The 13,588-nt window shown below is 38.7% G+C and overlaps 1 protein-coding gene across 1 annotated transcript in view; it reads left to right on the top strand.

The window, feature by feature from the left end:
* LOC103175069 (ubiquitin carboxyl-terminal hydrolase 47) overlaps window positions 1–13,075 on the top strand; it is a 45,004-nt gene extending 31,929 nt beyond the window's left edge. The window contains 11 exon segments of the mRNA XM_007887826.2: window positions 1,896–2,015; window positions 2,314–2,514; window positions 2,517–3,111; window positions 4,777–4,952; window positions 6,168–6,248; window positions 6,508–6,623; window positions 7,319–7,437; window positions 8,737–8,867; window positions 9,393–9,440; window positions 10,563–10,693; window positions 11,629–13,075. Of these exon segments, the coding sequence (XP_007886017.2) occupies window positions 1,896–2,015; window positions 2,314–2,514; window positions 2,517–3,111; window positions 4,777–4,952; window positions 6,168–6,248; window positions 6,508–6,623; window positions 7,319–7,437; window positions 8,737–8,867; window positions 9,393–9,440; window positions 10,563–10,693; window positions 11,629–11,803 (1,893 nt within the window). The 3' untranslated portion in view covers window positions 11,804–13,075.
* The last annotated feature ends 513 nt before the right edge of the window (window positions 13,076–13,588 follow it).

The raw sequence follows: 13,588 nt of genomic DNA, 5'->3' as shown, positions 1-13,588 counted from the left end.
TCTGATATTTCTGTTTAAAAGGTAACCAGTGAGAAGCTCTCAGATGATGTTTGGCAGATGTCAGTGCTGCAGTAGAACTAGTGTAAATCTATCGCTGGGTTTGCCTTGAGTTGCCGCAGGATAGATTAGGAAAGGAACCATAATGTTAGGAGTTGAAAGAAGCAGGGCAAGGGATTTGTTGGTAATTTATTTATTTTCAATTTAAAATCAAAGGCAGTAAGCTAATTTTACAGAATGTTAATGGTGTACTTGGATAACTTTCACATTCTACCCAACTCATTTAGGTTGGCTGAAAGCCAGTTTATGTGCAGTTGGGAATGTCTCAATTCTTTCCCAAAGGTTCAGCCAGTAATTGACAGAGGTCAAAATTAGAGAATGGGCTTCATTTAAAAAAAANCATTTTAAAAAGAGATGCATTCATTAAAATGCTTAGAAATTGACCCTTTCATTACTGTTAATGTTCGACTTCTAATAATAAAATATGATGTTTGTCAATAATAAGAATTTATGGATGATGTTGAATGCTCCAGTTTTATTTTTCACAGTAAACCTCGCAGTATGCATTACTCCCTCCATGTTTTTGGTTTAGGAGAGCCCACTTTCATTTTATTAAGGCAGAACATGCCTCACTTTTAATGAAAACATTTTGAAAGGCTTTAGTACTTAAATAATTTACTTAATCAATAAGCTGTAGTGAAAGGCTTGACAAGGAATTTGTAGATTAATGACAGATCTTGATAAATAGCTTCATCCTAATGTGTGGCATTTTTATAGAGTAAGGAGTTCTATTTAAAGTAGATGAGTATACTCGGCTCACTGGAGCATGAGATTCTCCAGCTAGAACATTTGAGCAAAATAAAATTAACATTTTACTGGAATAAGGTCAACATCTCTTACCACACAACAACCCAGAGGCAAGACCATGCTATGTTTTCTTATTTTTAATCTTCTCAGAGTGTTACTACAAATATTCAAGGACAGAGTTAAATGGTAAAGGGCAGAGTACATCTTGGGTTTTTATTTCATATGCCAAAATCAATGCTAATGTTGTAAAGGAAGAAAATTTATTTTAAAATGACAGACAGAGTTGAAAAAAGAAATTCTATCAATTAGCTCTCCGATAGCTAATGTCTACTCTTGCTCTGTATAAGTAAAAAGTCACGATTAATTTTGCTCAGATGTTTCCTTCCCTCCCGAAACTCACCCTTCAATATTGCACATGTATTGGTATATCTGATCATTCCACACACACGTGTTGGTATATCTGAACATTGCACACACGCACGTGTTCGTATATCTGAACACAATATTACTAAAAACTCCTTTTTCCAACAGACTTTCTTTAAACCCCAATCCCAGTGAAGATTCTGTTTCTCATCTGGTTAAGATCGCAGCCCTTAATGTGCTGAATCTTGAGAACTCTGTTATAATTCCTTGTCAAGTGTGTAACAGCAAGCAAGGTTTTACTGGCAAATGTGTGCTTTTATTTTAAACTTTTAAAGTTTTTTGCAATCTCGCGTAATCCGATGACTGAAAATTTCTGAGACATAGAGTTATGAATCCTATAATTAACTATGACTTTACTGAAAAGCTTGAAGTGCTACACTGTGTAGTTCAGCATCGGCCATTGTGGCCTTTCAGTTGCAAAGTTTGGATCATGAATTCTAGGCTGTTGTTATAGATAATTTGCTGTTTAATCAGAATATTGTGTAAGTTAAATCTTTTGAAGTGCTTAATACAAGATGATGCTCTACAATGTTCCTCACTCTGACTGACCCACTGAGCTACATCCTATTCCCCAGGAAAAGTTTGAGTTAATATTTAAATGTAGGATGAATGATAAATACAGAAAGAATTCCTATATCACAGAAACCTGTGATTTAATTTTTTGACAGACTTCAGGACTTTCCATTGAGACTATGCGTATAGTATTGGAGCGTTGTTGTAATGATCTACGACTACTGTATGTGCCCAACAAAACACTGAAGGCTGAAGGTTTCTTCAGGAGTAATAAGGTGAGTTTGCAAAGTGAACTGATAATATCACAATTTAACAATCATGTAGTTAGGAGAGCTTTAGTGTGAGAGTGCCCCCAAAATAATATGTGGAATGAAATGATTAAATACAGAGTTGGTACATTACACTCAATCTGGAGAGAATAATTGTTTCAAACTAATACTGAATGTAACCCGTAGCTAACTGCAAGTATCATAATCAATACATGGATTCCCAATAACAAAAACACAATTAAATTCAGATAGAAACGTGAACTCACTTTGGTAAATGCTAACTGCAAGTTTTTTGTAATATTAGGTATTTGTGGAAAGTTCGGAAACGCAAGACAATCGTGTGGCATTCACTGAGTCACACTTATGGTGCCTGTTGGATCAGCACGCCAACACCATTAGGCTGTGCGTTTCCTTACCTGAACAATCACCAGGATCCCAAGGAGTAAAAAATCTTTACCTAAAAGCTGCAGGGGATCAATGTAACCAGAATACGTTTATGAGTGTACAAAAGGGTCTCCAGCTCACAGGAAATCGGTGGAAGCTATTTTGGAGGAGAGCACCGAGAAACTGAAGAATCTGTCAATGCAGCAGCAACAGCAGCAGATGTCTTGTGGTCCAGGAGGAAATGGAGACAGTCTAAAAAGCACAGACGCTAGTGACTTTGAAAATATTGAGTCACCTTCACAAAAGGCAGACTTGTCAGCCTCAGTTGACAACAGAGAACTAGAAAATCGGATTCCTTCCTCAGATCCCGAGAATCACTTTCAGTCAGAGGAGCGCTCCGATTCCGATTTAAATAACGACAGGAGTACGAGTTCAGTCGACAGTGATATCTTGAGCTCCAGTCACAGTAGTGACACTTTGTGCAATGCGGAAAATACTTCCAACCCTTTGGCGAATGGACTTGACTCTCACAGCATTACGTACAGCCGTCGGTCAAAAGCAAATGAAGGAAAGAAAGAAACGTGGGACACAGCAGAGGAGGATTCTGGCACTGACAGTGAATATGATGAGAATGGGAAGAGCAGAGGCGCAACACCATATATGTACTTCAGAGCAGAACAGAATACTTGTGAAGATGGATCAGGTGATGGACAAAAAAGTATGTTTAATTTGTTGTAAAATATATGTTAAAGGAACTGTATTCCCTATCTGATGGTGGTAGAGTTGGTAGCATTGTAATTATGTCCTCCCATCAGTCCACAAACAGAATACATTTAAATCCCAATGACATGGACTAATGGTGGGGGTTGGGGGATAGAGGAGATCCAGCTACATGCCAGTACTGAAATTGTAATTGTTTGAATCACACGAGCAGAAGATATGATTAATCTATCTTCTGCTTGCGGAATTGAAACAATCTGAGTCAAAGTCACTATCCTTGGTCTAAGGTTTGAATTTATTGTAATAATGGTCAGACCTTAATTTCAAATTGGACCATTTTTGCCCATGAATAATCCTTAATTAATTCCTATCGCAGCCCAAAGAATAGTGGTGCTAATGTCACGCTAGACAAATACAATACAAATTACATTTGTTTTGTGCCTATAGATGTGGCTGTATGTAATTAAGTCTTTCATTTGAGTGCAGAAATTTCAAATTACTGTGTTTGGGAAATGCTTTAAGCGTACATAATATACATCATACAGTTCCTTTAATCATGTTCCCAGGATATAAGCATTTACAAAAGGTGATCTACCCCTCTATCAGCAGTTTCCTTATGATTTGGTATGAATCCAATTGTATCACTATGTAGAGCACTCTGTGTGGGCTACAGAATGTTTGGTTTAAGTGTTAAACTCTCTTTTCAAAATTTGGTTTTCATGTTACCTTTTAAGAATTTAAGGGTTCTGAAGTAATTAGTGTTTGGATTCATAATAATGGTAAATGGTTTAGCCTACCATTATCCATCATCTAGAGAGGTATAGCTTTGTAAGTGGATTCATTGCTTTGAAGAAATCTGAGTGTAACTTTGCTAGGGGTTAAGGGCAAAGCAGTGAAATACAAATCTTTGAAATAACTCCCTTGACATTACAATGCAAGTTTGGCTTGGTGGAACTGCATAATTTCATCCAATTTTAGATCCAACCTAGCTGAGGGTTTCATTATGTTTTCAATTTTTCATATTCTGTGGGATTAAAATGTCTGAGGTGTATTCATAACCATAACATGTCAGGAATATTTTTTATTGTGTCAGACTTTTTCACATTTGCTTGAGGCATTCTTTCCTCAGAGGTGATGGAAGTTTGTGGACATGATCCAGAGGCAAACATAGAAGTGTATTAATGTGCTACACCGCAAGAATTCTAATTGACTGGTGCTGTATACAGCATTGTTGTATTTCAGTAGGTATAAATAGTGCATTCTTGTAAACTGATCAGTCTTGTGCGATATTGATATCAGGATTATTTAGCTACTGATGCCAATATCCCAGAGGAAATGCCCTAATATTGGGTGGTGTTCTTACTTCATCATCTCAAATTATTTCCGTTGTTATCAGCAATGTTCACTTTAGTATACAGCTTTCGTTTGGAAGTACAGAATCTATACATGTATAGCTGCTCAAAATCATTTCCTATGCTCACTGATCTTCTTCCTAAAATACTAGTGATGGATTGTTTAAAATGTTTGGACAATTAGTTTGTGGCCTAATGTCATTTCAGTTGAAATTGTTTGGGAGTAAGTACACTGCTTTACGATGTATTGCTATTTATTTTTCTTGACTGTGCAGTTTTTTAATTTTTTTATAATCATGTTATTTTTGCAGGTTTGTTAGTGTTTGTTGACAAACGAATCACACTGGCTGCCTTTAAACACCAGTTAGAGCCGTGTGTTGGAGTTCCATCTTCCCAGTTTAAGGTCTTCCGGGTCTATGCTAACAACCAAGAGTTTGAGAGTGTTCGTCTAAACGAGACGCTGTCATCGTTCTCTGATGACAACAAGGTGGGACATCAAGCTAATTATGTATAATTCTCAGCTAAACTTGCTTCTGTGGTTAAGTGAATCCATGTTACAGGCATACATTGGATGAATTAAGGATTGTGGAGTCCTGGAGCTCAGTGGTTAGAGCACTCGCTTTGCAAGCGAGTGACCTGAGTTCAATTCCAGGCAGAGGGCGATACCTTGGGCAAGTTTCCTTACTCCACACGCCTAATAATAATCCCTCCAAAACCAAAAACAATAATAAATTGGTCATTTTCAATCTACGACTGTTTGTGGGACATTGCTGTGCGCAATTGGCTGCCGCGTTCGCCCACAAATGTAGTCAATTCACTTTATAGTGTGTCCTGTGAAGCGCTTTGGGACGTCCTCCCGACGTGAAAAGCGCTATATCAAATGCAAGGATTATTATTATTATTATCTTCTTAAGGGAATACCATACACATTTATGTAGTGCCTTTCATGTTGGGAGAGTGTCTGAAAGGGCATCACACAGCTGACAAGGCAACAGAGCTGGGGGAAGTGGGGCAACTAAGGAGGGTGGGCGAGGAGAAGGATATCTAAACTGGGATCGAAGAGGTAGGTCTTAAGGTGGGCTTTAAAAGTGGTGAGGGGGAGGGGGTGATGGAGGGTGTCTGGCAAAAGAAGTTGCTTTTAAAAATATTTGTTGGGGATCTCCAGATTAGAGCCAATATCTTCATGCTTTATACTGAGGACGGGTGCTGAAAGGTGAAGTTTCAGGGCAGAGTCAACCTTCCAGCAACACTTTGTTGCTGCTGCTCTGCGAAGCTTGGAGGCTGAGTGCTGAAACTTCATATTTCAGCAGTCAATCTCGGAAATGGCATAAAATGATGTCTCTGCTCAGGAGATGGGATGGTTTTCAGGTAAGTGTTTCTACTACATTTTTATCCTGGTAGCAAGTTTTATTGACGTGTTTTTTAAAAAAAATTGTTTTAAAATCAAAGAATATAAACTAATATTTTAGTGATTTGGGGGCCTTTTCTACAGGGAAGTCACTGTGAGACTTGGAAACATCTCGAAGATGTGATATGGTTCTGTATCAAATGCAATGATTATTATTATATATGAGCTTCACTGAACACACAGTTCATGGCTGTTGTCCTTGTTTCTCAACATTTAACTCTATAGCTTTGTGATGTGGAGAAATACCATCAGTATATTTTTGCATTGAAATTAACCAGGTGTTTTAATTTGTAGATAACTATTAGACTTGGAAGAGCACTGCGGAAAGGAGAATACCGTGTCAAAGTCTACCAGCTGTTAGTGAATGATCCAGAGGTAAGACAACTTAATTTCACTGTACATTTCTGTTTACTTTTGTGGACACATGCATAAGATACTTAAGTAATAATGGACAGAATTGGAGCATCTATTCTTGTTGAATTGAAAACAGAACAGTAGAAGGATGTGCAGCAGCATGAATCTTTTGACCTATTCTTGATTGAAGAGAAAATTGCAAAGCCCATTGTACTATATCAAATGCAAAGATTATTATTATTAAATGTGTGCATTGTAAATTGTTCTGCTTGTGTTACAGCCCTGTAAATTTCTCCTCGATGCTGTGTTTGCTAAAGGCATGACAGTGTGCCAGTCAAAAGAGGAGCTGCTGCCGCAACTCAGAGAACAATGTGGGTTGGATCTCAGCATTGACAGGTGGGAACTGAGGACATGTGAAGGACCATATGGTTGACGGTCTCTATCACACACTTCCTGTTGATGGAGCAGCTGTTGTAATTGTGCTGGTAACAATCTGCTAGATATATCTACACACGTGTGTAGTGGCTTACGTTAACAAAGGGCCACTCTGCCATTTCCGACGAGGTCACTCTGTGGAGCCATTACATAACAAAAGGAACAAACCTGATGCTGTTACTACTTTGTACATTTGTTGCTATTGATCAATGATGAAGGTTTGCCAGCGTAGTCTGCTCCTGCTGCCCCACAACCTACTTCAGTTTTATTTTTAAAGTATTTGTTAATGCAAGTAGGCAAGTGAAAAATCCATGTAATAATTATGAATTTTAGCAGTTCCTTTTTACAATGCTTTAATGATTGTAGGATTGCTGCATAACAGCTAAGAGTTGCAGCTCTGAAGTAAAACTTGTTGAAAGAATGGAGAAAGCATGTAGTCTGATATCTGCCCTCTTTCCCACACAGAAGCAATGATTTGCTATGAAGGGTTTTCATAGGGAAATGACTAGAGTTCACCTGTTAGTATGTTTAAATTTGTTTACTTTGAAGTACTTTATTGGAATTGAGTGATAACATTATTTGGTCAGGGGAAAAGAGTTTGTTTGCAGGAGAAGGTGGCATCTCATGGCTAATGATCCGTTTTCCTTTTGTGACAGGTTTAGACTCCGAAAGAAAACCTGGAAAAACCCTGGAACCATTTTTCTGGATTGTCATGTTTATGAGGAAGATATCAATATCTCTAGTAACTGGGAAGTGTTCCTTGAAGCACTTGATGGTAATGCTGGAAAAAGCTAGGATCATTTAGAATTCCAACATCACAACTTGATCACGGTGGCGGAGGCACCAATCCAGTCTTTCCCTCCACTGAGCATCTGATCTACATCCCAGACATTTCTCCACACAGTGAAGGGGTGAATCTGATTGACAGACAGTTTCTATGGAAATTGGTCTGGAAGATCACTGGCACTGGGTGGGACAGGAGGCCAGTCACTCTGCCATCTCAGCACAGAACATACTTCACCTCATAGGAGCTAAATCAGTGAGGGTTGGGGGGGGGGGTGGGGCTGAGAAAGAGAAGAGAATAATGCCATAATTTTAAAGAGACAAGGTATTTATGTTGTACATTGGAGTGATTATAGTTACAGACATGCAGGTTGAACCCACACTCAGTTCATCACCTGAGCTACACTGAGCAAAGGAGACAGTGGTCAGTCAGATGCTGTGCTGTCTTCATGAATTAGATGAGAATTTGTTGCATGAGACTACTTGCCTCCCAACAGTCATCCATTAGCCTTAGCAGGTGCAGGTTACACGCATGCTGATCACAAAATGGTAGAGGTGCAGGACCTGAAGCTGTATCAGGAAATGAACTTACTGAGTTCCCTCACAAGCACTATTAAAGAATATTAATTTTGAATATTTCTATCGTGAGAGGCTGTTCTTCAAACCTACCCGGGGCAAGAATGCACTTTACTTCGAATTTACTTTCTAAAAGGAGCACATTTCAGTAGGTGATATACATATCAAATCTCTGATTTACTGTGTCTTAATTTATAAAGTTATTCTCCCAAATTGTTAGCCCAAACCATTTGAGGAGTTTGGCCAATTTTAAAACAGAACTAAATACTCAGTGTAGAACTTGAGAAAAACTGAAAGCAATGAGTATATTTTGCATCAGCAGATTTTCAGGTTAAAAGAGAAGGCAACTCTCCAGGTAAGTAGAATGACTGACAGACCTGTAAGTGCTGAGGTCCGACTGTTATCACATGAGGCAGCTTGCAACAGCTATTTTGCAGTTTCAACGTGGTTTGAAGGTTTGTATGAGAAAGTAAAATCGTTGCTCTTCTACCAAGCTCAAGTCTAAACCAATAAAAGTTCAGAGAAGGGAGAGAACTGCAAGCGAGAACTACAATCAAGTAGAAATCAACATGCCAATAAATTGCGCTCTGCCTTCTGAGTCAACATCAAATACTATTTAGATAATATACGATTCAAATGAATGGAGGGAAAGTTGTTTGCAGTAAAACTAGGTCTTCAGTTACTATGGACTGAGATTTGTGTGTTGTTCCTTCAGACCCCGAGAAGATGAAATCCATGTCACAGCTGGCTGTGCTGACCAGACAGTGGAGGCCATCGGAGATCAAGCTGGAGGCTTTCCGGGAGGTGGTCCTGGAGAGCAGCAGTGTTGAAGAGCTGAAAGAGAAGGTGAGCAGTGTCAAGTTGTAATGCAAATTAGAATAGTGAGCTGTGCTCAGGATTTAATGCCAATGTAATAATAATAATAATCCTTGCATTTGATATAGCGCTTTTCACGTCGGGAGGACGTCCCAAAGCGCTTCACAGAACACACTGTAAAGTGAATTGACTGTATATTTGTGGGTGAACGCGGCAGCCAATTGCACACAGCAATGTCCCACAAACAGTCGTAGATTGAAAATGACCAATTTATTATTGTTTTTGTTTTGGAGGGATTATTATTAGGCTCTGTGTGGAGTAAGGAAACTTGCCCAAGGTTTCGCCCTCTGCCTGGAATTGAACTCAGGTCTCTCGCTTGCAAAGCGAGTGCTCTAACCACTGAGCTACAGGACTCCACAAATGTAGACTCCGTTGGCCTTGTCGCCTCCTATGCTGTAATTTCTGCCAATCGTGTTTCTGTAGAAGCTATAATAGTAACAAAGAGAGAGTTGATTTTAGCCACATTGTGTTCTACATATTTTTTTCTTTTAACAGCTATGTTCGATAAGTAAAATTCCTGTTGAAAACCTAGAGTTTGCAAAGGTGAGTGCTAAATACAAGTCAAAATGATCTTTTCCAGTGTACAATTTACTGTATCCATTAGACCATGCGCGCCTGCTGTTTACAGTGATCTAATCCGTTTAAAACTCCCTGGAAAGTTCATATATATCTAAGTGTACTCTGCTCTCCTGCAACCCCCCCCCCCCCCATCAGCACACCATCCAACCACCAAGTAAACTGAAATGTCACCTCAATTAATTATAAATGGTGACATTTCACCAAACAGAATAACTTGGCTACCTTCTGGCCTTTGTCAGTCTTTTGGCCTGAGGATAAAATCAGCATCCTGGGAATAATGCATCTTGTGTACTTCTAAAATCTTTGAAATGTCACCAGGGAACCTCAGCAAAGTTTAAACAATTCTGTTTTCTTATCTCAACATTTTTTTTATTGCAACTTTTATTTTATATAAGCAGTAATTCCTGTCCACCTTCTCAGAAAAAATTGCTGTAGTGCTAAACATGTTTCGAGTGCTGCTCTAAAAGATTGCCTTCAGGTCACGGAATTGGAAAATAAAGCGGCTTGAATAAGCAGGATTTGTTTTCAGTTTGAAATGCAGGTTTTTTTCTTCAGCATGATAGTACACAAACATCCTCTCCGAGAGAAGTTTGTGTTGGGTAGATTAGCGGGTTTGGTGAAATGAAATGGTTGGTAAAGTTGCCAAGTAATTGCAGTCTGGAGACACAGTAATACATAAATTCTAGTTTTGGTTTCAGCTTGCAGCTATTGGCATCAATATTTTTCACCCACAGGATTAATGTCAGCCCAAATAAGTCATCAATCATTGTGCTTTATTAGGTGATATCCCTATGAACGGTAACCTTTATTACCTGTTGCTAAATTATTTAATCAATTTTCATTGTTCTGATGAATGTGACACCCACATTTGGGGCAGTGGTACAGAGAGAGAAATATACATCCCAGTACTTAAATTACTGAATAGATGAAATTAATCAAATCAGTTACACTAAATTGCAAGAACTGCTTTGAGCTATTTATTTGACTTTGTGTGACCTGCAAAACCAGAAAAGCTCTGTTCAACGGAATACGTGAATGTGTAATAAGTATCTGTGATGACAAATTCTTTATCAATGTGTTGTGTAGGGCAGGGGGACATTTCCTTGTGACATTTCAGTGTTGGAAATTCATCAGGATTTAGACTGGAATCCTAAGGTATCAACCTTGAATGTTTGGCCGCTCTACATCTGTGATGATGGAGCTGTCATTTTTTACAGGTAATTGGTGTCACTCAGGTACATTTTCATTTTTTTTCAACATTTGCTGATAACTAAATGTTTTATTTAATGTACATGTGTTGCACCTTTAACAATACAGTTCAGCACTTGTGTATTTTATTTTTACAAACTAATTTTTTTAAGACTAATTTGCACAAATGTAATGCAAAGTAGAAAAATAAAAATCACAATTCATAGCATTTTATATACAGTCAATTCACTTTACTGTATATTCTGTGAAGCGCTTTGAGATATCTCGAAGGCATGAAAAGTGCTATATCAAATACAAGGATTATTATTTGATAAAAAAACTTCTGGTGATTAATTTCATATAACACAACAGCAAAATTACATTTGAAAGCCCCTTTAACGTCAGGAGGACGTCCCAAGGCTCCGAACAGTCGGGGATCGGTATCTTGGATTTTTAAGAAAAAATACCTGCTCCCCTACACTTTATCCTCTTTAAAATACATCTACATCTATAAGTGATCTGTTGCTATATGTTTAAGGATACAAGAAATTTCCATGAAATAATTTACTTCCCAATTTCACAGTCATTTCTTCTGTGCTTTAGTCTGTTCTATTTCCAAGAAACAGGCTTGGAAATTAATGTTGCATCACTGAGCCTTGTCTCCCAGTACCTTTGCTGCTTTCTGATCAACAGAAGGTACTGGGAGCTAAAGCTAGACAAAGGGGCATCAAAAATACTTTTTTTTAAAAAACCTTGAAATTATACCAAAGGAGATGTCGGGATTGAAAATCCAGTCTGTATTGTTCAGGGAGCTTCTCTTCAAAAAGTATCAGGTGGTTGCAGTACATTATCCTGAAATGTTCCTTTAAAACTAAATGAAGTAAATCCATACACATTTGCCTGTCTGACTTCAATGTACTCCCCACTCCCCCCCCCACCCTTTGGCTGTTGCTCCCTGGCGCAGGGACAAGACTGAGACCCTGATGGAACTCACAGAAGAGCAGAGAAACGAACTGGTGAAGAAGGAAAGCAGTCGCCTGCAAAAATCAGGTCACCGCGTGAACTACTCGCCTCGTAAAGAGAAAGCACTGAAGATTTATTTGGATGGAGCCCCCAGTAAAGACTCGAGCCAGGACTGACCCTGAGCCTCCTGCCTGCCTCTCTCTCCCTGACACTGTGGACGGCTGCTCTGGCTGTCGATCCCATCCATTAGGTGTACCTGATGACACCAGCACTGATTGGCTTGGTGCCCACCAATCAGAAGCCCAGTGTTTGACTTGGAATCATGTGCATTCTGGTCTGTTTGTAAAGTTTAACGATGTGCAAATGGGGGGAAATGAAGATAATGTGGTCTCTGTGCACCTCATCGCTAGAAAAGCTAAATCCCAAGTGGGATTTTATAGCTGAATAAAACCGTGCACAGACCTAAGAATTTGTCATCTATTTTATTCATGTGTGCACATACCTCATTGATGAATTTAAGCTAGGCGTGTACTATAGGGGGGATGGTTGGGGTGGGGAAGGTGTTAATCCAGTGTAATTGATGGAATAGAGCGTAATCAGAAATACAGACAAATGTCATCAGTAACTTCCTTTTTAAAAATTAGTTGCCCACACGTGGCTAAAGGCCAAACCTGCTGATTTTGTTAGAAATGATGTAACTGAATGGTTTTACAGTTTGGATTTTAAAGCCCAGCACTCGTTACTTACTCATATCGTCTAATACGCACACAAAGTCTCAGCCTAAGCTGCAGTTTGCCGTAAGTTCTGGGTCAGGGCAGAGACGCTTTATACTATTTGTGCATACATTACACACACATTACACACACGCGCCACTCAAATGCACACACTGTACAATGTTAGAGGTGTGCTTAAACCTTCCAGTTTTGAGTTTTGTTTTTTTTTCTCATCTGTTTGTCTAATTTTTGGGCCTAAGTAATTTTTGCACCTTTGAGAATCTTGGTTTTATTAAAATGAAAGGCCACCTAGTTCTGATTCTGTATGTTGTAATTTTATGACCGTTGTACCAAGGTTTGGTCAGTGAGTGAATCTCGCTCCATGAAGAAGCACGATGTTTTTAATTCTCTGCTGTATTTAATTAATTGATATACAAGTATATCTTTAAGCATGAATTTCAGCCATGCAAAAAAAAACGATTAAAATGAACCACTTGGAATAAAAGAGCTTGTTTCATGGCTAGATTCGCTCTGCACCATCTAATAAAAGCAGTAGAGTGGAAAGTACATTTCAATGCGCAAACTGTAGATTTTTTTTGCCCCTATAAGTTTTCAAGAGATCTCTTTAATTTTTATGACAGTACAGATCATCAAAAATGGCTTTGAAAGTATTTTTTTCATGCCCAATGCTGTTTACAAATGAGAAACATGCCAATAAAACATTTATTCATTCTATTTGGGTCTGGAGCTTACATTTTATGTTGGCAGAAGATCTGGTTGCCTTTCCCAGGGGGCTGGGGGGGTGGGTATTTTTCAGCTGTGAAAAAAAACTTAACACTTTTTTAATATTGATAAATATCACATTGCTGCTGTGTGTAGAGCAACTGCTGTGTGTAGACCAACCACCTACAATTACAGCACATTATAACCATTATAGTAAGTTGGACAAGAAAAGGTGACATCTTTCAAAACAAAGACAAACTTAGACAAGTGTTAGTTATTCCACAGAGCACGACTGAATATTCAGTAGCGAATTTCCCTTTTCTTTTCGAATAGTGCTATGGGATCTTTAATGTCTACCTGAACAGGCACATAGGACCCCGGTTTTACGTCTCATCTGAAGGATGGTACGACTGACAATGCAAACCCCCCAACACTGTCTGTCTGTCATTCTATGTGCGGATCTTGAAACCCATAGACTCAGAGATGAGAGTGCTACCACTCAGCCAATCTGACACACATTTAATT

Source organism: Callorhinchus milii, unplaced genomic scaffold (assembly GCF_018977255.1).
Source record: "Callorhinchus milii isolate IMCB2004 unplaced genomic scaffold, IMCB_Cmil_1.0 Scaffold17, whole genome shotgun sequence".
Taxonomy (NCBI): domain Eukaryota; kingdom Metazoa; phylum Chordata; class Chondrichthyes; order Chimaeriformes; family Callorhinchidae; genus Callorhinchus; species Callorhinchus milii.
The sequence above is the reverse complement of the archived record's forward strand: the minus strand, read 5'-3'. Positions and strand labels throughout refer to the sequence as shown.